The 26624-nt window shown below is 46.0% G+C and overlaps 1 protein-coding gene across 3 annotated transcripts in view; it reads left to right on the top strand.

The window, feature by feature from the left end:
- Positions 1-18588: 18588 nt before the first annotated feature.
- The window catches only part of LOC144495139 (organic cation/carnitine transporter 2-like), a 152278-nt gene continuing 144242 nt past the window's right edge, over positions 18589-26624 (top strand). Inside the window, exon 1 of one of the 3 annotated variants that reach the window (XM_078215095.1) lies at positions 18589-19417. In XM_078215095.1, coding sequence (XP_078071221.1) covers positions 19043-19417 — 375 coding nt within the window. In that variant the 5' untranslated portion in view covers positions 18589-19042. The remainder of the gene's footprint in view (positions 19418-26624) is intronic. The other 2 variants (XM_078215097.1, XM_078215096.1) reach the window with 2 other exon arrangements.

Below are 26624 nucleotides of genomic sequence, written 5' to 3'. Positions count from 1 at the left end.
TTAATTTTGTTAGCCATTAAGATGTAGTTTCAAGCTCTGACCAGCAGGTGTCATGATGTAACAAGTTTTGCTCATGTATATAACAAGAGTCAGTATTTTCTGTCAGTAATATCAATTGGCCCAATCAATACTAAATATTCTGGTATTTATTACTGGAGTATCATGTACAGTTCTGGGCACCACACTATAGGAAGGATGTAGAACGCATTGGAGAGAGTGCAGAAGAGGTTTATCAGAATGGTTCCAAGGATGAGAAACTTCAGTGATAAGGATTGATTGGACAGGTTGGGACTGTTCTCCTTGGGGAGAAGAGGCTAAGAGGAGATTTGATAGGCGATTAAAATCATGAGGGGGCTGGACAGAGCAGATAAGGAGAAACTGTTCCTGCTTGTAAAAGTATCAAGAACGAAAGGGCACAGGTTAAATGTGATTAGCAAAAGAACCAAATGTGATATAAGAGAAATCTTTTTCACACGACACTATCTGCATGGGTTTCCTTTGGGAGCTCCGGTTTCCTCACAGACTCCAAAGATGTGCGGGTTAGGTGGATTGGCCACGCTAAATTGCTTCTTAGTGTCAGGGGGACTAGCTGGGGTAAATGCATGGAGTTATGGAGCTAGGGCTTGGATGGGATTGTAGTCAGTGCAGACTCGATGGGTCAAATGCCCTCCTTCTGCACTGTAGGATACTATGGATTCCATGGGGTCTGGAATGCACTGCCTGGAAATGTGGTGGAAGCAGGTTCCATCGAGGCATTCAAGACAGCATTAGATGATTGTTTCTTTTCAAACAATGTACAGGAAAAAGGCAGGGGAATGGCACTAAGTTATGATGCTCGCTTGTGGAGTAGTTATGATGGGCCAAATGGCCTCCTCTACACTAACAATTTATTTATTATTCATTCATGGGACATGGACATCACTGGCTGGCCAGCATTTATTGTAAGAAGTTTAACAACACCAGGTTAAAGTCCAACAGGTTTATTTGGTAGCAAAAGCCACACAAGCTTTCGGAGCCTTAAGCTCCTTCTTCAGGTGAGTGGGAATTCTGTTCACAAACTGGTTGGAATGGCTGGAATGCGAATACTTACAGCTAATCAAGTCTTAAAGGTACAAACAGTCGCTGAGCAGGCTTACCACTCTTTTTTAGCAATATGAAAAGCTTTAACTTAATGCAATCTTTAGCTTTTCTTGGTGAGCATGATTAGGCTACATTACCCGTGGCATTTTTAAGTACCTTGGGAAGCTTTGCTACATTAAAGGCACTGAGTCGCTGAGCAGAAACTGATAGCCAAGTTCCGCACACATGAGGACGGCCTCAACCGGGATATTGGGTTCATGTCACACTATCTGTAATCCCCACAGCTTGCCTGGACTTGCAGAGTCTCACTGGCTGTCCTGTCTGGACATGATGTGGAGATGCCGGCGTTGGACTGGGGTAAATACAGTAAGAGTTTTAACAACACCAGGTTAAAGTCCAACAGGTTTATTTGGTAGCAAATACAGCACAGAAAGAGGCCCTTCAGCCCATCATGTTTACATCAGCCATCGAGCACCAACTATACTAATCCCATGTTCCAGCACTTGATCTGTAGCCCTGTATGCTATGGTGTTTCGAGTGCTCATCTGAACCTTTATTAAAGCTTGTGAGGGTTCCTGCCTCTATCACCCTTTCAGGCAGTGAGTTCCAGATTCCCAACACCCTCTGAATGAAAAGGTTTTCCCTCTAAACATCCTGCTCCTGACCTTAAACCTGTGCCCCTGGTTATTGACCCCTCTATTTAGGGGAAACAAAAAGACTCATTATCCAAATAGATCAAAAACAGCCGCTTTATCCCATTTTCAATATTTTTATATCTGGTAAGGAAATTGGTCAAAGAAAATGATGGTGGCACAGTGTTTGGCACTGCTGCATCACAACGCAGGGGCCTGGGTTCAAGTCTGGCCTTGGTTCACTGCCTGTGTGGAGTTTACACGTTCTCCCACAGTAGTGTGTGGGTTTCCTCCGGGTGCTCCGGTTTCCTCCCACAGTCCAAAGATGTGCAGGTTAGGTGGAGTGACCTTGGCAAAATTGCCCCTTAGTTTCCCGAGATGTGTCACATCGGCGGATTAGACGTGGTAAATGTGCGAGGTTACGGGGATAGGGTGGCCAGAGGGCCTGGGTAAGATACTTTGTCAGAGAGTCAGTGCAGACTCGATTGCCCAAATGGTTTCTTCTGCACTGTAGGGATTCTATGATTCGAGTGCCCCTACGATTTCTCTTCAGGGTTGCACAGAGTAGTGTCGAGGAGATAGATCTTTAACTCCTGGAGACTCCAGGCTAATCCTGGAGGGTTGGCAACCCTTGTTGCTTGCAGCCAGAGGTCTTGTAGACTGGTCCTGGTGCCACTTTGTGCACTGATTCAGACTGATATTGCCTTTCACTCTGGTAGAGCAACTCAGCTTGAAGAGGCTGTAGCTGGTTGCGTAACATCTCCTCAGTCACTGAGTCTGGTAAACATATCTTAACCTTTCATCTTGTGCTCCAGGTTGGTTGCTGGTACATAAAGTACTTGTACTCTGAATGGCGGATTGCATCAGCGATTTCATTCTGAAGATTTGGAATGTGTTTATTTGGAGCAGATATTGTGAATGAAATGGAATGGTGGTAACCTTTCAAAGATTACGGCGTGCCAAAGATTACGATTGATTTTAACAATCTTTTGAATGTTTGTTTCTGTTGTCTGACTAAAGAGCTATCTGTTCAATCAGAGAGTGCTGATAATATCAGGGAAGCTGGCTAGTCACAGTTACTAAGCAGCTGAAGTTACTCCTTGAACATTAAGGGGAGTTTCCTCATCCAAGTCCCAATGAGTTCCAAGGAGCAACTCTTCCACGTTTTAACATCTCTTTTTGTTCCCAAAGTTAATTTACAGCCATCTGCAGAATTTAGACTCGTAATTAGAAACATAGAGAAACTTAGAAAAACTACAGCACAAAACAGGCCCTTCGGCCCCACAAGTTGTGCCGAACATATCCCTACCTTTTAGGCCTACCTATAACCCTCCGTCCTATTAAGTCCCATGTACTCATCCAGGAGTCTCTTAAAAGACCCCATTGAGTTTGCCTCCACCATCACTGGAAGGCAGCCGATTCCACTCACCCACCAACCTCTATGTGAAAAACTTCCCCCTAACATTTCCCCTGTACCTACTCCCCAGCACCTTAAACCTGTGTCCTCTCGTAGCAGCCATTTCCACCCTGGGAAAAAGCCTCTGAGAGTCCACCCGATCTATGTCTCTCAACATCTTATATACCTCTATTAGGTCTCCTCTCATCCTACGTCTCTCCAAGGAGAAAAGACCGAGCTCCCTCAGCCTATCCTCATAAGGCATGCCACTCAATCCAGGCAACATCCTTGTAAATCGCCTCTGCACCCTTTCAATCTTTTCCACATCCTTCCTGTAATGAGCCGACCAGAACTGAGCACAGTACTCCAAGTGGGGTCTGACGAGGGTTTTATATAGCTGCATCATTATCCCCGGACTCCTAAACTCAATCCCTCGATTGATAAAGGCCAGCACACCATACGCCTTCTTAACCACCTCCTCCAACTGCGGGGCCGATTTTAGAGTCCTATGGACCCGGACCCCAAGGTCCTTCTGATCCTCTTCAGTACTAAGAGTCTTTCCCTTTATACTGTACTCCTTCATCCCATTTGACCTGCTAAAATTGACCACTACGCATTTATCTAGGTTGAAGTCCATCTGCCACTTCTCCGCCCAGTCTTGCATCCTATCTATGTCCCTCTGTAACTTCTGACATCCCTCCAGACTATCCACAACCCCACCAACCTTCGTGTCGTCGGCAAACTTACCAACCCATCCCTCCACTTCCTTATCCAGGTCATTTATGAAAATGACAAACAGCAAGGGTCCCAGAACAGATCCCTGGGGCACACCACTGGTGACCGACCTCCATTTAGAAAAAGACCCATCTATACACACTCTCTGCCTCCTTTGGGCAAGCCAGTTCTGGATCCACAGGGCAGCAGCACCTTGGATCCCGTGCCCTCTCACTTTTTCTCGAAGCCTTGCATGAGGGACCTTATCGAACGCCTTGCTAAAATCCATATAAACCACATCTACCGCCTTCCCTTCGTCAACGTGTTCAGTCACATTTTCGAAGAACTCCACCAGGCTCGTAAGGCACGATCTGCCTTTGACAAATTGACTGGAGGTTTTTTCACTAAAGTCTATTTTAAACAAGAGGATTTCTTCCAGATTTTGAGGTTGCCACACATGGAATCTATGTCACACAAGTTTTATAAATATCAGCCCATGAAACTCTCTCCCGTTCATCAATTCCCTCCACCTATTTATCAGAACAATTCATAGATTTTTTTCTCCAGAAATGCACTGTTAGTTCAGACTCTCTGAGCGATGTGTTCCATTATAATAGTGCAGTTATGTCATCCAAACATGCCAGGACACCATGTTACAATTTAATTAAGCCATCCTTATGCCACACCATTATTTCCTGCCAATCCTATGCCACTGCACTGTATTCCCTCACTGAAGTAATTCATAATTCGCCAATATAATTAATTACAAAACCTCTGCTGTGTTCAGGTGAAACATATTTGCTGAAAGAAAGCGTATTTGATCACTACTGCCAATTAGAGGATCTGAGGGGGCATGGGGATCTGGGGTGGCATGGGGATCCAAGGAGGCATGAGGATCTGAGGTGGCATGGGGATTCGAGGGGCATGGGATGGCATCAGAGATCTGAGAGTGTACCGGGATACGAGGGAGCAGGGGATCTGGGGTAGAATGGGGCCCTGGGGTGGCATAGGGATCTGAAGGGGCATGAGTTGGCATTGGGGATCTGAGGGGATATGGGGATCTGAGGGGGCATGGAGATCTGAGGGGGTGTGGGGATCTGAGGGGGCATAGGGTGGCATTGGGGATTTGAGGGGGCATGGGGTGGCATTGGGGATCTGAGGGGGTATGGGGATCTGAGGAGGCATGGGAATCTGAAGGGGTGTGGGGTGGCATTGGGGATCTGAGGGGGCATGGGGATTTGAGGGGATATGGAGGAATTGGGGGAGGTGAGGGGGTGTGATTTAGGGGGCCTTTAAATGATATTTGGAGCAGGGTTGCTGACTCTGATTCCAGAAGTGGGCCTTCTAAGGAGACCCCTCGCCACCCACACTCTTCCCTCACTCCATCACAGCTCGCAAAATGCATTAGGAACCTGAGCCCCATGTTAAAGTGCAAAAACCCTCAGGCAATGCAGCAGTGCTGCCTGGGTACACATCATGCAAGCCATCACTTGCAGCCCAGCATGTTCTGGTCAATGTGTTCATCGTACTTTACATACACTTTACAGTTTTGTCTCCATCTCTAGGACACCAAGTCAGCACTAAGCCCTGTGCCTAACCCCTGTCTGGAGATGGCATCCCCAACCCAGCCCTTCCAGGTGAAGGACACCTTGAAGGACCAGAGATGCATGTTCCTCCCGTTCATACGTGATTGTGCATGGAAACATTGCTCTTTGAGCAGGGTGATGACAGCCATGTCTGAGGAGCCTCCCTCTGATGCTATTCCACATGTCTCCAATATGTTTGCAAATCTGTAGAGTGATCATTAACTCAGCAGCATAGAGAAAGTAACCACAGGAGTCCTTGTCAGGCATAGCCTGGAGGTTGGGAATGGGGAGTTTGCTGCTGTTTGCCAGCTGTGCCCCTTGGTGGCACCCACCTCCCACCCTGCCTTTGACAACAGCAGATGGCAAATGGCACAGAATGAATGGCAGCTCCAGACATGCTGGTATCTCTAGACTATTGGTCTCATGAGTTGGGAACAGACCTGCTGCCACATGGGCTTCACAAAAGAGAGTAGACCACAACTGAGCATGGCTCTCATTCAGTTGTCTCTGATTATTAGGGTGTCCCTTTCGTTGGCGAATTGTGTTGACTTTGACCTCCCACCACCCGAAAACACCCTCCTCCCACTTTGAGGGATCGCACTTTCCAATTAACTCCCTTCTCCGGGTCAAATTTAAAAACTAGTGCATGTCACCTTTCAAACTCGCTCCACCACCTTCTCCCTTCCCCATGTCACCCACCAACTTAGAATCATAGCATCTTTACAGTGCAGAAGGAGACCATTTGGCCTATTGAGTCTGCACCGACAACAGTCCCACTCAGGTCATATCCCCATAGCCCCAAACTTTTAGCCCATTAATCTCCCTGACACTAAGGGACAATTTAGCCTGGCCAATCCACCTAACCTGCACACCTTGGGAATGAACCTCTTCAAAGAAAAGTCATACGGAATAGAATAGAATAGAATCCCTACAGTACAGAAGGAGGTCATTCAGCTCATCAAGCCTGCACCGACAACAACCCCACCGTATCCCCGTAACTCCATATATTTACCCTGCTAATCTCCCCAAAACTAGGGTCAATTTAGCATAGCCAATGCACCTAACCCGCACAGCTTTGGACTCTGGGAGGAAACCGGAGAACCCGGGGGAAACCCACGCAGACACGGGGAGAATGTGCAAACTCCACACAGACAGTAATCCAAGCCGGGAATTGAACCCGGATCCCTGGCCCTGTGAGGCAGCAGTGCTCACCACTGAGCCACTGTGTCGCCCACTCAATATGCTAACTCTGCTTCTCTCTCCGCAGATGCTACCAGACCTGCTGAGTTTTTATGTTTTCATCCAAACACGCCAGAAAACAATGTTACAATTGAATTAGGCAATCCCTTATGCCACACCATTATTTCCTGGCAATCCTATGCCACTGCACTGTATTCCCTCACTGAAGCAATTCATAATTTGCCAATATAATTAATTATAAAACCTCTGCTGTGTTCAGATGAAACAATCAGTAAGGATCGGCAACAACACCTCCTCCACGATCATCCTCAACACCGGTGCCCCACAGGCTGTGTTCTCAGCCCCCTACTATACTCCTTATACACCTATGACTGTGTGGCCAAATTCCTCTCCAATTCGATTTTCAAGTTTGCTGCCAACACCACCGTAGTGGGTCGGATCTCAAACAATGACGAGACAGAGTACAGGAATGAGATAGAGAATCTGGTGAATTGGTGCGGCAACAATAATCTCTCCATCAATGTCAACAAAACGAAGGAGATTGTCATCAACTTCAAGGAAACGTAAAGGAGAACATGCCCCTGTCTACATCAATGGGGATGAAGTAGAAAGGGTCAAGAGCTTCAAGTTTTTAGGTGTCCAGATCACCAACAACCTGTTCTGGTCTTCCCAAGCCGACACTATAGTTAAGAAAGCCCACCAACGCCCCTACTTTCTCAGAAGACTAAGGAAATTTGGCATGTCAGCTACGACTCTCACCAACTTTTCCAGATGCACCATAGAAAACATTCTTTCTGGTTGTATCACAGCTTGGTGTGGCTTCTGCTCTGCCCAAGACCGCAAGGAACTATAAAAGGCCGTGAATGTAGCCCAATCCATCACACAAACCAGCCTCCCATCCATTGACTCTGTCTACACTTCCCTCTGCCTCAGCAAAGCAGCCAGCATAATTAAGGACCCCACGCACCCCGGACATACTCTCTTCCACCTTCTTCCTTCGGGAAAAAGATACAAAAGTCCGAGGTCATGTACCAACCAACTCAAGAACAGCTTCTTCCCTGCTGCTGTCAGACTTTTGAATGGACTTACCCTGCATTAAGTTGATCTTTCTCTAAACCCTAGCTATGACTGTAACACTACATTCTGCACTCTCTCATTTCCTTCTCTATGAACGGTATGTTTTGTCTGTATAGCGCGCAATAAGCATACAGTGAAAAGTATTGTTTTTTGCGCGACCCATTACCCCCTCAGATCCCCTCAATGGGGACCCGGGTTCGAATCCCGCCACGGCAGATGGTAGAATTTGAATTCAATAAATAGTATCTGGAATTAAGAATCTACTGATGACCATGAAATCATTGTCAATTGTCAGAAAACCCCATCTGGATCACAAGAAAACCTGTTGTCCTTAGGGTGGCACGGTGGCACAGTGGTTAGCGCTGCTGCCACATAGCGCCAGGGAACCAGGTTCAATTCCCGGCTTGGGTCACTATCTGTGTGCAGTTTGCACGCTCTCCCCGTGTCTGCGTGGGTTTTCTCCGGGTGCTCCGGTTTTATCCCACAGTCCGAAAGATGTGCTGGTTAGGTGGATTGACCATGCTAAATTCTCCCTCAGTGTACCTGGACAGGCACCAGAGTGTGGCGACAAGGGGATTTTCACAGCACCTTCATTGAAGTGTTAATGTAAGCCTACTTGTGACTAATATATAAATAAACTTTTACCTGGTCTGGCCTACATGTGACTGCAGAGCCACAGCAATGTGGTTGACTCTCAACTGCCCTCAGGCAACGAGGGATGGGCAATAAATGCTGGCCAGCCAGCGACGCCCATGTCCCACGAATGAATAAAAAAAGTGAAACTAAAGTGAAGGAATCTTTAATTTTCACCAGAATCTCATGTTGGATTTTCACTGCACTGCAGAAGAAGGCTGGTAGTTAACACCTGCAGAGTTAGGAACTTAATGAAACCCGGAGAGTATAATAAAAACTAACAATTACAGCTGTTCGCAAAAAGGGCAGTCAGAAGCACTGTTACTTGCCGTTAAAAAGAAGGTTAAAAACAGAGGAGAGCGAGTAAATAGTAATGACGAGTTTAAAAAAATACGGCTGGCTCTTGAAGTAACCTTTTAAAAAAAGGATCTCGAAAAAGCGCGGGAAATCAACAACAAAGAAATTGACAAGCTCCAAACAGCTGTCAACGTGCAAAATTAAACAGAAAAAAAGCCTGCAGTGATTTGGAAAAGTAAGTCAGAAGTTTTCAAGAGTTAAAACAAAAGATGCAGGCACGGTCACAGACCTCCCAAAAAACAGAGGGTGGAATTTTCCTGTCATGGGAATTGTAACGGGCGGGACACAGACCATGCAAAGGTCTGTTGACCTCGGGTGGGAATTTCCGGCCTTGGGCCGAGTGTGGCCGGAAAATTCCCACCCGAGGTCAACAGAGGAAGGTAGTCAGGAGTGGTGGTGGGGTAGTGGGTTGTTGGGGATGGAGGGTAGTGGTGAGGAGCGGGGCCGGATGTGGATATAGTTGGGCAGCTTGGCCAGGGTTCGAGATGGTGTCGAGGACGTTAATCAGTGGAATTAGTGGGGACTCCGGATTGGGGTGGTCAGTACTATAGTTACCCAGGAGTTGGAAGTGGGTTTAATTTTCCTAACTTTTCCTAGGTTCTTAAGAGCGTCGGAAGCATCCCATTTAAATCAATTTAAATTTAAGTATCAAATGGTTTTCAGTGGAGGATAATTATTCATCGGAAGTTTAAACTTCCAGGGGGTTCCCAGCACATCTTCTGGGTACGACCTCCCTTGGAGATTGGAAGTTCTGGGCCCACAGATGTTATAGTTTGTGCTGCATGTTTGCTGGAAAAGTGTGGGTGCTGAGGAGTAGTTAATTATCCAGGCTATCCTTGAAGGTCACTGAGTAGATGAGCTTTGCAGGTGCGATGCAAGAGGTGTGCGTGCTATTTTATTTGCAGTGTTTTTTTCATGCTCAGTGCCAAAGTTCAGGCCCGTAAATGAGCCTTTACATATCAGCTTATACCCGTCTACATCCAATATCTGCCAATGCTGTAAGTCCAAGGCTCACAAAGAAACCACTATCACCATGTTTGGTTTACTGAATATGATACAAGCCCAGATCAAAAAAAATTCCATGTGACACTTTATTAACTCCACAATAATTATACTTGTTTCATAAGAATCTAGAAATCTTACGACCAGTTTTCCTCTCTGTCGGTGCACGGGTTAAACTCAGATTCCACTGTGCCACAGAAAGGAAGAGATTGGAGAATAATTACATCATTTCTCTGCCCCCTTACTTTACATCGGATATAGGGCACAGAAACAGGTCCAATCAGCCTATGCTGGTAGACCAGTCACTGCTATAAGACTCCCAGGGCTTTTCTCAATGGGGAACTTGGGGCATGTGTTTGAAATTTCCTTAAGATACCATCAGTATGTGCCTGGATCTAGCTTATCATATATTTTTGCAGATGTACCATAGAAAGCATCTTTTCTGGATGTATCACAGCTTGGTATGGCTCCTGCTCTGACCAAGACCGCAAGAAACTGCAAAGGGTTGTGTACATAGCCCAGTCCATCATGCAAACCAGTCTCTCATCCATTGACTCTGTCTATACTTCCCGCTGCCTCGGAAAAACAGCCAACCTAATCAAGGACCCCATGCTCCATGGACGTACTCTCTTCCACCTTCTTCTGTCGGGGAAAAGGTACAAAAGTCTGAGATCACGTACCAACCGACTCAAGAACAGCTTCTTCCCTACTGCCATCAGACTTCTGAATGGACCTACCATAAATTAAACTGATCTTTCTTTACACCCTAGCTATGACTGTAACACGACATTCTGCACCAGACATTCTGTCCTTTCCTTCTCTCCATTTACTCTATGAACAGTATGCTTTGTCTGTATATTGCACAAGAAACAACACTTATCACTGTATCCCATTACGTGTGACAATAATAAATCAAATCAAATCAGACCTTTGCAACATGACTCGCCAAGTTGCCAACACCTTTTGAAGTTACCTCTCAAAAGATTTGTGACTCCAGACCAGGCTTCCTCCTTGGTTCTTGGCTCCTCTGAAGTCTTACTCCATGGAAATGGGTGGGCATCTAAAATACCAGCATGCCCATCTCCCCAACTATACAGCAGGCAAGAGCAAGATTGTTGCGTGCGAGCTTGCCACATCCACCCTTAACCTGGGCCATAAAAATCTTGCATAACAGGAATGCAGGCATGAATTCCCGGAATCGGGTCCCACCCAACATTCTTAAAGCTTCCCACTCCACTTTGACATGGGCGGCATGCTGGTGCAGTGGTTAGCACTGCTGCCCCGCAGCTCCAGGGACCTGGGTTCGATTCCCGGCTTGGGTCACTGTCTGTGTGGAGTTTGCACATTCTCCCCGTGTCTGCGGGTGTTTCCTCTGGGTACTCTGGTTTCCTCCCACCAGTCCAAAGAGGTGCAGGTTAGATGCATTGGCCATGCTAAATTGCCCCTTAGTGTCCCAGGATGCATAGGTTAGAGGGATTAGCGGGGTAAATATGTGGGGTTACCGGGGTGGAGCCTGGGATGGGATTATTGTCAGTGCGGACTTGATGGGCTGAATGGCCTCCTTCTGCACTGTAGGGATTCTATGATTCTATTTAGCCACGAAAGTCCAGCTCCTGATATTCACTTTTCTAATGAAGAAAAATAACTGAAACTCTTAATACGCAGTAGATTCACTTCATAAGAATGGCGAAAAAGAGACTTCTGTACTAAATGATTAAAAGCAATAAATAGCGATTTGTGCCAGATGGTTTACCTCATGGGTACCGCACCTCACTCCAGAATTAGCTGCTAGTGAGGTCAATGTGTGTGTGTGGACTATCCTTGTAACATAAGCCATTGGGACATCTCTTGAGGGAGTGAAGCATGTGATGCTGATATTCACAAGTTATTGAAGCAGTGGATATTTAGTTCATATGTTCTTATGTAACATGATGGTTGGGGAGAAGGCCTATAAATTGCACATAGAATCATAGAATCCCTATAGTGCAGAAGGAGGCCTTTCAGCCCATCGAAAGGCCCTATTCCCGTAACCCCATGCAATTACCCTGCTAATCCCCCTGACACTAGGGTCAATTTAGCCTGGCCAATCAACCTAACCTGCACATCTAATTAACACTTGTTAGATATCCCTTGAGTTCCAACAGTTTTATGGCTATACCCTGTGAAGTGTTCTTATAGGTTGTGCTATAAATAATTAGAGCTATCTGCAACTGAATGAAGTTTTGAATTCTTTTTTTTGAACAGCTGTTAATATTTTTCCAGTGGAAGTAAACAACAGATTGCTGCGTTTCCAACGTCACCCAGAATCTGTTCCCAGCATGTACACTTAACGTAGCAGGGAACCAGTGCTAGATCCATCATGGCCCTATCCTTCCTCTTGAAAATGGCAGAAGGATAATCATGAGCTGAAATCCCTGTGGCCCTATGATCTGCCCCTTCTCCTGGTCCAAGTGGAAATGGCTTTGAGGCTGAAGCTTTCTTAGCATTCTTGTGCCTTCAATTCAGAAGCACCTTTTATCTTACTGCTGAAAAAAAGAGACATTTTGTTGTTGAAGCTTTTTATCTTGCTCCCAAACATCCCCCAAAATGACTAATTACCCTTTTGACTTCCTTTTCCATATCCTGCCTTTTACTCTGTCTACCCATATAATTACTGTTAGAGGCTCATAAACTACTCATAAACTACTGGGCAGCAAGGTGGCACAATGATTAGCACTGCTGCCTCACAGCGCTAGGGACCTGGGTTCACTTCCGGTCTCGGGTCACTGTCTGTGTGGAGTTTGCACGTTCTCCCTGTGTCGGCATGGGTTTCCTCCGGGTTCTCCCGTTTCCTCCCACGTCCAAAGATGTGCGGGTTAGGTTGATTGACCATGACATATTGACCCTAGTTTCAGGGAGATTAGCAGGATAAATACGTGGGGTTATGGGAATAGGTTCTGTGTGGGGTTGTTGTCGGTGCAGACTCGATGAGCTGAATGGCCTCTTTCTGCACTGTAGGGATTCTATGATACTTCCACTGGTGCATTCTATCCTTTGTAATTTTACGTTCACTCATATTTACTCTACAACTGATTTTCTGGGCTAAGATCCTTTCTCATTGCTGTCTTCATCTCACTTTTATTAGCAGGCTACCCGCTTCATTTTCCACTTTGCTTATCTTATCTAAAAATTCAGTATCCTAGGATATTTACACCTCCATCATGGTCAGCCGAGTCTTCATCATGGCAGGAAGATTATACCCATTAATCTCTACTTAATTCATCTATGTTGTTATGGAGGCTTCATTCATTCACATCAAGCAGATTTCTTTTACACTTCTATTCCTTTCCCCTGATGGAATCATCGAGCACAGATGGAGGCCATTCAGATATTGTAAGGAGAGCATTATCTCCCTGTGTCTGCGTGGATTTCCTCTGGGTGCTCTGGTTTCCTCCCACAGTCCGAAAGACATGCTGGTTAGGTGCATTGGCCATGCTAAATTCTCCCTCAGTGTACCCGAACAGGTGCAGGAGTGTGGTGTCTAGGGGATTTTCACAGTAACTTCATTGCAGTGTTGCTGTAAGTCTACTTGTGACAATAATAAAATAACCATTTAAACATTTATTCTGTAACACCTGGCATGGATAGAACATTGGCTGGCTGGAGGAAAACATAGAGTATGCATAAATTGGTTGTTTCTGATTGGCCAGATGTGAGAAGTGGAGTCCTGCAGGCGTCTGTGCTGGGGCCTCAACATTTTACAATTTACATGAATGACTTAGATGATGAGAGCAAAGGTACGGTTGCTAAATTTACGGATGACTCAAATATAGGTCGGAAAGTATGTTGTGAAGATGACATAAGGAGGTTGCAGATGGATCTGGATAGGTTGAATGAGTGGGAATAAATCTGGTAGATGAAGTATAATGTGGGAAGATGTGAAGTTGTTCACTTTGGCAAGAAGAATAAAAAAGCAGAGTCTTACTTAGCAGAGTAATACCAGAGTATTAAACGCAGAGTATTACCAGAGTATTACAGAGTATTACTTAAACAGTGAATTACTGCGGAATTCTGATGTACAGAGGTTTACTAGTGCACAAAAGGTTAGTATGCAGGTGCAGCAAGTAATTAAGAAGGCTAAGAGAACGCTATCCTTTATTATGAGAGGAATTGAGCATTAATATAAGGATGTTATGCTTTAGTTTTACTGGGCATTGCTGGGACCACATCTCAAGTACTGTATGCGGTTTAGAGTCCCCAGAAGGCAAAAAAACAGTAAAATGGGGAAATAGGAATACTGGTCTAAACTGTTTTTTTCCTTCTAGGTCTCATCATTTAAGGAAGGATGTAAATGCATTGGAGACGGTTCAGAGGAGGTATACTAGATTGATACCTGGAATGAGCAGGTTGTCTTATGAGACAGAATGGCCTTAATTGTTATCACTGGAGTTCAAAAGAATGAGGGGTAACTTGATCAAAGTATATAAGATCCTGAACAGTACTGACAAGGTGGACTTTCTGATTTGATCTGATTTAATTTGATTTATTATTGTCACATGTATTAGCATACAGTGAAAAATATTGTTTCTTGCATGCTATACAGACAAAACGTACTGTTCATAGAGAAGGAAACGAGAGAGTGCAGAATGTAGTGTAGGTTGTAGTTATAGCTAGGGTGTAGAGAAAGATCAACTTAATGCGAGATGCGTCCATTTAAAAGTCTGACAGCGGCAGGGAAGAAGCTGTTCTTGAGTCGGTTGGTACATGACCTCAGACTTTTGTATCTTTGGAAAGGATGTTTCTTCTTGTGGATGAACCCAGAACCAGGAGCATTGTTTAGAATTAGGGCAGAGATGAGGAGAAATTGTTTTCTCTCACAGGGTTGTGTGACTTTGGAATTGTCTGCCTCAGAAGGTAATGGAGACAGGGTCATTGAATGTTTTTAAGGCAGATTTAGATTTTTGTTAGGTATGAGAATCAAAGGTTATTCGGGGGGTGGTAAATGGGAATGTAGAACTTGAAGCACAAACAGACATGATCTTATTGAATGGTGGAGCAAGCTCGAGAGGCCTACTTTTGCTCCTATTTCATATGTTTGTATGCTGTAGCTGCCATGGAGCTGTTTAATAGGTCAGCGTAGAAGGAGCTTTACTCAGTATCTAACCCATGCTGTAGCTGCCATGGGGCTGTTTAATGGGACAGTGTAGAGGAGCTTTACTCAGTATCTAACCCATGCTCTCTCTGCCCTGGGGGTGTTTAGCACTCACCCTTATTGATTAGAGAGTAAATGTTCCATTCCTTTCACCCTGAAGGACACAAAATTGACAAAAGCAAAATGTTATAAAAGCGATTGCATTCTCATTGAGATGTTGCTTTGGAATGTACTTTGGGGTTGTTCCAATAAATAATTCGGAAATCTGAGTTAAACCTGAAACATCATTTAATGAACGGCAATTTGATTAGTTATGGCTTGAGCCTGTAAAACGGCTGCCCTGTGATGGAGGGAGATGGATCTTAGAGACAGGAATAGGTGAACGGGTGCACTGCATCATTGCACACTGAGGTTCACTCCTGAGTTAACACTTGTATTGTTCAGGGACAATCAGAGCAAAGCATTGCACTGTTAAAACACATTGGTTTCTATAGGATGGGTGAACGGTTCTCCCTCCTGCCACAACCTGCTTGACTTTATCACGAACACCATTCTACTCTACAACATGGAATTTTCTCTGCTGACGTACACATTCACCCTAAGCTGAAAGCTCCCCTGTCTCTTATTATTTTAATGCCCCATCTACTGCGCTGGTTATTTGGCTTGAGAGGGACACTGGCCCTGGCCTGGTTTAAATGGAGTTTGTGGCAATGGCACAATTCCCCCTTTCTCCAGTGTGAGCACCAGTGCCCCATGAATTCATAGAATCATAGAATCTTACAGTGCAGAAGGAGGCCATTTGGCCCATCAAGTCCGCAGTGACCACCCATGCCCTATCCCCATAACCCCATGCATTTACTCTAGGTAGTCTCCCTAACACTAAGGTACAATTTAGCATGGCCAATCCACCTAACCTGCGCATCTTTGGACTATGGGAGAAAACCGGAGCACCCGGTGGAAACCCATGCAGATATGGAGAGAATGTGCAAACTCCACACAGACAGTGACCCAAGCCGGGAATCGAACCCGGGTCCCTGGTGCTGTGAAGCAGCAGTGCCATCCTTGAAAGCCCCACCTCCCACACCATATCAAATGGGGATCTGGAGCTCACTGCTGGATAGGAAAGTAGAAATCCTCAATGTGTTTGAAACAGCCTTGGAAATGAGGTGCCCCACAGAGCTAGGGGTTGAAAAGTGGGGTTAGCTTGGATAGATCTTTTACAGCAGGCACAGACACAATGGGCCGAATGGCCTGCTTCCATGCCATTTCTATGATTCTATGATGCTACCCTTCTATATTCTAGGTTAGTAAATTGAATAACCCCTCATTCATGATTCATGAATGGGATTGCACTTAGCCTCTGCCCAATCAAAAGTGATGCAGGTCACTGCAAACTTGGTGTCACTCATTGCTGTGGCTATGGTGTGTAGCCCAATGGTGAACATGCTGCTGAATGGCTTTCAATAGAGGATCAAAGGTTGATAGTCACGCACAAAAAAGATGCTTGGTACATGATGCAAAGACCTATTTGTGCCTACTCTCTGCTTCCTGTTAGCCAGCCAATCTTCTACCCATGCCAATGTATTACCCCCTATACAATGAGCTTTAATTTTTCACAATAACCTTTGATGTGTCACTTTATCAAATGCTTTCTGGAAATCCACAAGTTCCCCTTTATTCACAGCACATGTTACTTCCTCAAAGAACTCCGGTAAATTGGTTTAATATGATTTCCCTTTCACAAAACCATGTTGACTCTGCTTTATTACCTTGAGCTTATTCAAGTGCCTTGCTATAACATCCTTAATAGTGGCTTCCTGTGACAGCGAACTGGCCTGTATTTTCCCACTTTCTGCCTCCCTCCCATTTTGAATAAAGGGGTTACATTTGCTATCTCACAATCTAATAGGACTTCCACCAAATCTTGGGAGCTTTGGAAAATTAAAACTAATGTATCAGCCACCTCATTAGCCACTTCTTTTAAGGCTCTAAGATGAAGTCCACCATGACCCAGGCTCTTGTCAGCCCACAGCTAAAACATTTAATCAGTACTACTTCTCTGGTGACTGTAATTTTTCTGATTACTTCCTTCCCTCCCACTCTCTGGTTTGTTAGCTATTTCTGGAATGTTACTTGTATCCTCCATGGTGAAGACTGACACCTGTACAATTCGTCTACCACCTCATTGCTTTTCATGATCAATTCATAGAATAAAATCCCTACAGTGCAGAAGGAGGCCAGTCGGCCCATCGAGCCTAAACCAACAACGATCCCACCTAGGTCCCACCCCCTTAACCCCACGTATTTACCCTTCTAGACCCCCTGAAACTAAGGGGCAATTTAGCATGGCCAATCAACCTACCGCACACATCTTTGGAGAGTGGGAGGAAATTGGAGCACCCGGAGGAAACCCACGCAGACACGGGGAGAATGTGCAAACTTCAGATAGAGAGTGACCTGGGCCGGAATTGAACCCGGGTCCCTGGCGTTGTGAGGCAGCAGTGCTAACCACTGTGCCACCCAAAACGGATGGTCTCAAACCACCAATCCTTTGGTTAACAGTCAAACATGCTAACCAATTGCGCCACAGAGACTAATGTAGTAAAGTTTAAAAATAATGGCTCTCAACGTGGTGCTTGAACTGGGATGAAGAGTCGCATACTCTACTGACTGAACTAGCTGGGCGCGCAAATTCTCCAGACTCACTTTCCATCGGACATACTCTCACTTTGTTAACTCATCCCTTTATAAAATATTTATCTTGATTTAATTTGAATATCCAAGAAAAACTTTTGATTTAAGCTCAAGAGTATTGACGTTAGAATAATTGAATTGGTAGGAATGAAACAAACTCAAGTACTGAGTTAGGAGTGACAGAGCAAGCTGCTATCCACTGACAGAGGCAGAGATTCTGAACTAAGTCTGGAAGTCAAAATGTTGGCAGTATTGCAGCTGGGTCCACTTATAGACACCTAGGGATTTATATTTAGGCAAAAGTGTTCAGGGGGCTGAAGGAGCCCTAGAGTTCCAGAGTAGAAAACTACAATATCACCCCAGCTAGTGCAGGCAATAGCAAGAATGCAAATCCAAAATAAATGTGCAACAAAATTGAACACAAGAACAAAGTAGATTATGCCACGCTTATGTCTTTTTTAGTGCTTAAACATTTCCAACCCACTGAATCTCCAGTTGCAAAGTTGTCTCATTAGCTATTGGGGAAGAAGACTGCTACCAAAATGTTACAATTTTACAGGCTCTTGGATATTGGATATTAATAAGACAGAGATTGGGCGGCACGGTGGCACAGTGGTTAGCACTGCTGTCTCACAGTGCCAGGCACCCGGGTTCGGTTCCTGGCTTGGGTCACTCTCTGTGCGGAGTCTGCACGTTCTCCCCGTGTCTGCGCGAGTTTCCTCCGGGTGCTCCGGTTTCCTCCCACGGTCCGAAAGGCGGCTGGGTTAGGTGCATTGGCCATGCTAAATTCTCCCTCAGTGTGCCTGAACTGGCACCGGAGTGTGGCGATGAGGGGATTTCCACAGTAACTTCATTGCAGTGTTAATGTAAGCCTACTTGTGACACTAATAAATAAACTTTAAACTTTAGGGAACAGGGGTAATTAGAAGCTGTCGGGTGAAGAGCCACATTGCCACCACTCTTTCAGCAGCAAAATCCCTCTCTCAGTGCAACCTGCTAAAGTCATTAGCCCGTTGCAGCTGCTGATCTCACTTAGTTGGATATTAATAACAAAATTATATAATGCCCTCTTGTTCAAAAAGAGGTGAATGCATGTATTAATAGGCTTTCAAAAACCATGTCAATCAATATACTGATAACCAATGAAAGCTCCATCTGTCCATGCATGAAATCAAGAGGAGGTGCGTAGCTTTGAGGGGAAAAAGAAATCTATCTTGTTTTTCAGATGCTTAGACATAGCTTGACATTACTGACCTGGTAGTCTATTAACATGTGCTAGATACAGATCCTGTTGTTTATGTATGATATGAAGACTTGTTTTCTACTGATCTTCACAAGAGCCAGGCGCTCAGAGTTATTGAAAGTGGATTGTAAACGCTGTGGCCAGTGTATGTGTTTTGTCCACTCTAATTGAAAACAACGCTCATAACTTTAAATTGATTTAAAGATTGGATGATGTGGCCTTGCTGCTTCAGTTAGAGACATATTACTGAAAGTCAAGGCTACACACTTCAAGGAGTTTTGAAGAAGAGAAAAGAAGATGCAAGATTACGATGAAGCGACTGCTTTCTTGGGACAATGGGGGCATTACCAGAGAACTATTTTCCTTCTCCTCAGCATTGGTGTAATCCCAAATGGTTATGTGGGTCTGTCCATGGTGTTTCTGGCAGACACCCCTCAGCACCACTGCCGTCTGTCCAACTCTTCCAACGTCACCGCTGAGGAAACCTCCTTCGCAAACCTGAGCTTACTGCTGCCCTTGGAGGGAGTGAATGGTGAGCAAGTGTACAGTAAATGCACCAGGTTCAAAGCTCAGCTACCAGATGGTATCAATGACACAACACGTGAGACAGAGCATTGTGTGGACGGCTGGGTGTATAGCAAGGACAGATACATCGCTACTATTGTCAGTGAGGTAAGAAGCTTTCATGTATCTTGATCTTGTATGTTATTTTGTACATGGGTATGGCTCCTGCATCGTGACAACATTAGGACCCATTTATGTCCCATTGTATTTATTTATAATCATAGTAAAGTTGAATAAGTTCAGACAATCATAGTATCATAGAATCTCTACAGAACAGAAAGAGGCCATTTGGCTCATCGAGAACAAAGAACAAAGAACAATACAGCACATGAACAGGCCCTTCGGCCCTCCAAGCATGCACCGATCATGTGTTCCTAACTAGACCATCCGTTTGTATCCCTCTATTCCCAGTCTGTTCATGTGGCTATCTAGATAAGTCTTAAGTGATCCTAGCGAGTCTGCCTCAACCACCTTGCTTGGTAGTGCATTCCAGGCCCCCACCACCCTCTGTGTAAAATACGTCCCTCGCATATCTGTATTGAACCTTGCCCCCCTTACCTTGAACTTGCGACCCCTTGTGTTTGTCATTTCTGACCTGGGAAAAAGCTTCCAACTATTCACCCTATCTATGCCCTTCATAATCTTATAAACTTCTATTAGGTAGCCCCTCAACCTCTGTCTTTCCAGGGAGAACAACCCTAGTTTACTCAATCTCACCTCATAGTTAACACCCTCCATACCAAGCAACATCCTAGTAAACCTTTTCTGCACTCTCTCCAAAGCCTCCACGTCCTTCTGGTAGTGTGGCGACCAGAACTGGATGCAGTATTCCAAATGTGGCCTAACCAACGTTCTATATAACTTAAAGATCATATGCCAACTTTTGTACTCTATGCCCCATCCAATAAAGGCAAGAATGCCATATGCCTTCTTCACCACCTTTTCCACCTGTGCTGCCACCTTTAAGGATCTGTGGACTTGCACACCCAGATCTCTCTGTGTGTCTATACTCCTGATGGTTCTGCCATTTATTGTATAGCTCCCCACTGCATTAGATCTACCAAAAAAGCATCACTTCGCATTTATCTGGATTAAATTCCATCTGCCATTTCTCCGCCCAATTTTCCAGCCTATCTATATCCTGCTGTATTCTCTGACAATGTTCATCACTATCTGCAACTCCAGCAATCTTTGTGTCGTCCGCAAACTTACTAATCAGACCAGCTACATCTTCTTCCAAATCATTTATATATATCACAAAAGCAGAGGTCCCAGTACAGAGCCCTGCGGAACACCACTAGTCACCAACCTCCAATCAGAAAAAGACCCCTCCACTGCTACCCTCTGTCTTCTATGGCCAAGATGTGGAGATGCCGGCGTTGGACTGGGGTAAACACAGTAAGAAGTCTAACAACACCAGGTTAAAGTCCAACAGGTTTATTTGGTAGCAAACGCCACTAGCTTTCGGAGCGTGCTGCTCCTTCGTCAGGTGGAGTGGGAGACCTGCTCACAAACAGGGCATACAGAGACACAAACTCAATTTACAGAATAATGATTGGAATGCGAGTCTCTACAGCTAATCAAGTCTTAAAGGTACAGGCAATGTGAGTGGAGAGAGCATTAAGCACAGGTTAAAGAGATGTGTATTGTCTCCAGACAGGACAGCTAGTGAGATTTTGCAAGTCCAGGCAAGTTGTGGGGGGTTACAGATAGTGTGACATGAACCCAAGATCCCGGTTGAGGCCGTCCTCATGTGTGCGGAACTTGGCTATCAGTTTCTGCTCAGCGACTCTGCGTTGTCGTGTGTCGTGAAGGCCGCCTTGGAGAACGTTTACCCGAAGATCAGAGGCTGAATGCCCGTGACCACTGAAGTGTTCCCCAACAGGAAGAGAGCAGTCTTGCCTGGTGATTGTCGAGCGGTGTTCATTCATCCGTTGTCGTAGCGTCTACATGGTTTTCCCAATGTACCATGCCTCGGGACATCCTTTCCTGCAGTGTATCAGGTAGACAACGTTGGCCAAGTTGCAAGAGTATGTAACGTGTATCTAGTGGATGGCGTTCTCACGTGAGATGATGGCATCTGTGTCGATGATCCAGCACGTCTTGCAGAGGTTGCTGTGGCAGGGTTGTGTGGTGCCGTGGTCACTGTTCTCCTGAAGGCTGGGTAGTTTGCTGTGGACAATGGTCTGTTTGAGGTTGTGCGGTTGTTTGAAGGCAAGAAGTGGGGGTGTGGGGATGGCCTTGGCGAGATGTTCGTCTTCATCAATGATATGTTGAAGGCTCCGGAGGCGATGTCGTAGCTTCTCCGCTCCGAGGACCGCACCGACCTCCTCAGAAGACAAACATGGGACACGGTGGACAGAGTACCCTTCGTCATCCAGTACTTCCCCGGAGCGGAGAAGCTACGACATCTCCTCTGGAGCCTTCAACATTAATACTACAGTGAGTCAGAGGGTAGGTCAGATTAAGGCAGTTGGGCGACAGCAGGGTTGGAGATGGCTGGCGATTCTTGGGCAGATGGACGCTTTCTACCAGGCATGAAACGCGATGCTATCTTATGGGACGACTATCATGGAATGCCCTCCTTGCACTCACCACAGGCGGCAACACACACAACACGGCCAGCCATCAAACTGTGCTTGGGGCCTGTGGTATTTCATCATTTTCCCACATACTGTATTTTGTGCTTTCACATTGGGTTGTTGTTGGCTCGCTATCAGGTAGCCTTTGGAAAGGGCGGTGAATCTATAAAAGCACACAGCCTCTGGAAGGCAGCAAGGTATTTGCTTCCAGTCAACAGCTCCAAGGACTTTGGCAGGTTCCAAACAGCAATGTAAACATTTGACCAATAGATGGTCCCCTACCTTCAGATGGCCACAAACTTCAATTAATCCTTAAGCGCCGTTGGGTTGTGTAACAAAATGCCGCTTCCTCCATCATGCACTGGGAGCTCACAGGCAGAGCTTAAATAGGCTGACCTTGCATTATTAGGTCGGGTGAGGATTTTAGCCTCCAGGCAATGGCAACACTCATTCCAGCAGCATTGCATTATCAGCTTTATAGGTTGTAGAAAAATAAAGGCTGCATCCAGACAGCGGAGTCCAGTCTGGAGCATAAATGTTGCAACCGAGGATTTACAAATTTTGGAAGTCATACAAATCAACGTGTCGCTCATCTTTAGTCGTATTCCTTCTCATAGAAATCATAGAAACCCTACAGTACAGAAAGAGGCCATTCGGCCCATCGAGTCTGCACTGACCACAATCCCACCCAGGGCCCTACCCCCTTCTGTTAATTGAATGATATTTCTGTTCTTCCAGTGAGGGCAGTTGAATTCTCTCTGGGTTTTGAGAAAGTTTTGCAGAATTATATTGCTCTGTTAGATTTCTCCTGTTGGTCAGAGGCAAACAAATGACATTGTCAGGCCTGCTATGCAATGCATGTGAGAAAATATGAATACATCGGTGAACACAACCAAACCTCAGAGCTGGCCTGGAAAGTTGCTTCTTACCTTGGCTATGCTGAATGAACATTACATGTTGACTGATGGTCCTTTCAATTCTTATTCCAATGCCTTCTAGCTTGACCTTAACCCCTTATGATATAGCTTCACTGTCATTACTAGAAAACAGGGTATGGGAGCACTGCTCTGCAGTGAAAGTTAAAGTAAAGTTTATTTATTGGTCACAAATAAGCTTACATTAACACTGCAATGAAGTTACTGTGAAATTCCCCTAGTCACCACACTCCGGTGCCTGTTTGGATCGATCTATCTAACCAGCACACTTTTAGACTGTGGGAGGAAACCGGAGCACCCGAAGGAAATCCACGGAGACATGGGGATAATGCGCAAACTCCACACCGATAGTGACCCAAGCCGGGAATCAAACCTGGGACCCTGGAGCTGTGAGGCAGCAGCGCTAACCACTGTGCCACCGCGACCATTTCTAGCTGCTGCAGGCAGTGGGCTGGGCTTAATTCACCAGCCAGCCTATAGAGGGAGCTATTGTGCATGTGCAGAATCAGAGGTCTGCACATGTGCAATAGCAGCTGTAGAGGGACCTCTGATTCTGCACATGTGCAATTCCAACAACAAGGGTCTGACAGACAGAGAGAGAGAGAGCTGTCAGGCCCCTGCTGTTGCAGGCAACCTCACAAACTTCACCGTCCCACAATTGCGGGGCCCCACAACTGATCGCGAGCCACACACCACAAGGACATGTAGTCCACACCGCCCATCCCCCCGCTGCTTCACCGATCGGCTGCTGAGCGGCAGTGGTCCCCCCTCTCCCCTGATCCGATCATGATGCAGAGTGACAGCGGGCATTCCTCCCTCCGCGATTGAGCTGGCCCTCAATACCCTGCCCCTATAAGCCTAGTCCTTTCAGGCCCTGCCCCCATAGGCCCCACCACATAGGCCCCAGCCCCATAGGCCCCATCCCCTCTATAGCCCCCCCCCCATAGGCCTCGCCCTCTGGCACTCTTCGGTGGGCAGTGCCAAGGTGCCAGTGGGTATTATCAAGGTGTCAGGTTGGCAGTGCCAAGGTGACACTGCCAGGCTGGCATTGCCCAAGGGGCATGCCCCTCCCTTGCCCTTGGCCTCCATGGGGGGCCTCAATGGCCTGCAGTTCTACCGGTGAGGCCAACATAAGTGTTCATGGGGACCAGGTGTTTTGCTCGCTGGAGAGAACCTCTCTTGGCGAGGCCATAAAGGCAAGCGACCTCGGACTATCCAACGCTGGGCTCAGTAAAGACATGCAAATGAACATTATATTAAATTTGAATAAATTGTTCAGCCTCTCACCCATTTCCGGAGAGAGGCTGACCTCGCCGGAAATCCGACCCTCGTAAAATCGCAAGTGCAGAGAAATCGGGCCTAATCCTGATTTCTCGGCTCTTGCATGATTTTACCAGCTTTCTCCGCCCATTGATGGGTGGGGCAAGCTGGTAAAATCCCAGCCAAAAGCTTGATCCTACCTTCCCCCTATATCCTTTGATCCCCAAGTGCTATATCTAACCGTTTCTTGAAAACATATAATGTTTTGGCCTCAACTACTGTCTGTGGTAGCAAATTCCATAGGCTGACCACTCTCTGGGTGAAGAAATTTCTCCTCATCTCTGTCCTAAAATGTCCACCCTGTATCCTCAGTCTGTGACCCCTGGTTCTGGACACTCCCACCATCGGGAGCATCCTTCTTGCATCAACCCTGTCGAGTCCTGTTAAAATTTTAACAGGTTTCTATGAGATCCCCTCTCATTTTTCTGACCTCCAGTGAATACAATCCTAACCAACTCAATCTCTCCTCAGCTGTCAGTCCCACCGTCCCAGGAATTAGTCTGGTAAGCATTCTCTGCACTCCCTCTCAGTGAATCAGTTGCTCCATTGCTGGTGGAGGGGTAAGCCTGGGTAAAAGTCAGTGCAGACTCGATGGGCCAAACGGCCTCCTTCTGCACTGTAGGGATTGTAAGTGATTCTAAGTACTATGACTTGTGCTCAGAGCCATTTTAAAATGGGAATTAGGTGAGTGCGATACCACACTTTCAGATATTGTCAGATATGATCACTGGCACGAAACTTTAGCCCTGTAGCAAACATCAGGCTTTACTCTTTTCATTCTTTGTGGTATAATTCATGTGTGTGCAAGTAAAAAGGGGCTTTATTTATGCAAACTTTTACGATCTATGCACCTAAGTCTGGCAATTTTATTTTAAGAGATCATGTATATTCACAATTCTGCGGTCAACTGATAATTTCAGAACTGAGATTGATAGGTTTTTGATAGGCAAACATATTAGTAAGTAAGAAACCATGGCATACAGATGGAGTTAAGATACAGATCAACCATAATCTAACTGAAGTTCAGAAATGTTCAAAGGAACCTGGGTGCCCTTGTGCATGAATCACAGAACGTTAACATGTAGGTAGTGTGGGCTGTAGGTATATTCTAAACAGAGGTCAATAGGTTCTTGGATAAAGTTAATTTTATTAGTGTCACAAGTAGGTTTACATTAACATTGCATTACTGTGAAAATCCCCTAGTCGTCACACTCCGACGCCTGCTCGGGAGAATTTAGCATGGCCAACGCAGCATGTCTTTGGGATTGTGGGAGGAAACCGGAAGCCAACGTGCTGCCCCATACTAAGGGAAACTAAGGGAATCAAAGGATATGGGGTTAGTGCTGGAAGGTGGACTTGATGTGAAAGCTCATCCATGATCTCAGTAACTAGCGGAGCAGTCTTGAAGGGCTAATGGCCACCCCCTGCTTCTGTTGCTTGTGTTCTTATCCAAGAGACTCGAGGGACTCAGTGGCCTACTCCTGTTCCAGTGCTTCAGTGAAAACAAAGTGCTGCAACCTTATCCCACAGGCATAATTTGTATGATCTAAGTGTGTTTATGTTTATATATAAATACATGACGTTTCTGTCACACAGTACAGCAGGCCACCAGCCAAGTTTTCTGCTTTGTGACAAACACTCAGTCCACAGTGTAGTGAGCTGGATGCGAGTCCACCGCAGCAATTGAAAGAGCTGCCTTAGTACGAGGTGACTTAGGTATCTGTTTTGTTCTTGGAATACAAATTCTTTGAGGAAAATTGTGCTCACTTTACGCACTGCAAAAAAACAAGCCAGGCATTAGATTTCCATCAATCCCACCTTCCCACCCCTCACCTCACAGCCCCCCCCCCGCCCTCACCCCCCCCCCTCCCCCCCGCTCCCCGCACCCCTACCTCAACACCGCACACTCCCACCCGGGGATCAGAGGTGTGAGGAAGCTATGCAACCTGATCAGCCACCTTCATTCTGCCTCCAAGTGAAAGTGTGGCAGGAGCCCACATGGCTCGTAAAGTAGGCCGAGTGGGGTTTTCCAGTCTCTATAAGTTAACACAGTCAACAGGGATCAGTTTATGTACTCGGAGGCAGCCTCCAGGCAGCAGGCTGGGGTCTCAGTGCTTCAGATAGGCCCAGAGGCCTTTCCTGACTGCCTGAGTGCAGGAGCAGCCACAGGCCACCCTGTAGAGGGCCCTCCCCACCACACACCACACACCCATCCAGCGGTGGCGGCCTGGCAGCAAAACAAAATCTTTAATTTTGATTCGAAAGGGTTGGAGAGAGGGGGCCTCCACCTTGAAGTGACCTCTTGCTTACTCACCTTCCATTACAGTCCACCACCGCTTCTCTGAAGTTTGAAGGCTTCTGAGCTTCGGAGACCGCATGCTATCCCTGTTTGGACAGCGCGCTGGTCTCCAGGGCCATAGAACCATAGAAAATTACAGCTCAGAAACAGGCCTTTTGGCCCTTCTTGTCTGTGCTGAA

The sequence above is a fragment of the Mustelus asterias genome, chromosome 6 (assembly GCF_964213995.1).
Source record: "Mustelus asterias chromosome 6, sMusAst1.hap1.1, whole genome shotgun sequence".
Lineage (NCBI taxonomy): Eukaryota > Metazoa > Chordata > Chondrichthyes > Carcharhiniformes > Triakidae > Mustelus > Mustelus asterias.
The sequence above is the reverse complement of the archived record's forward strand: the minus strand, read 5'-3'. Positions and strand labels throughout refer to the sequence as shown.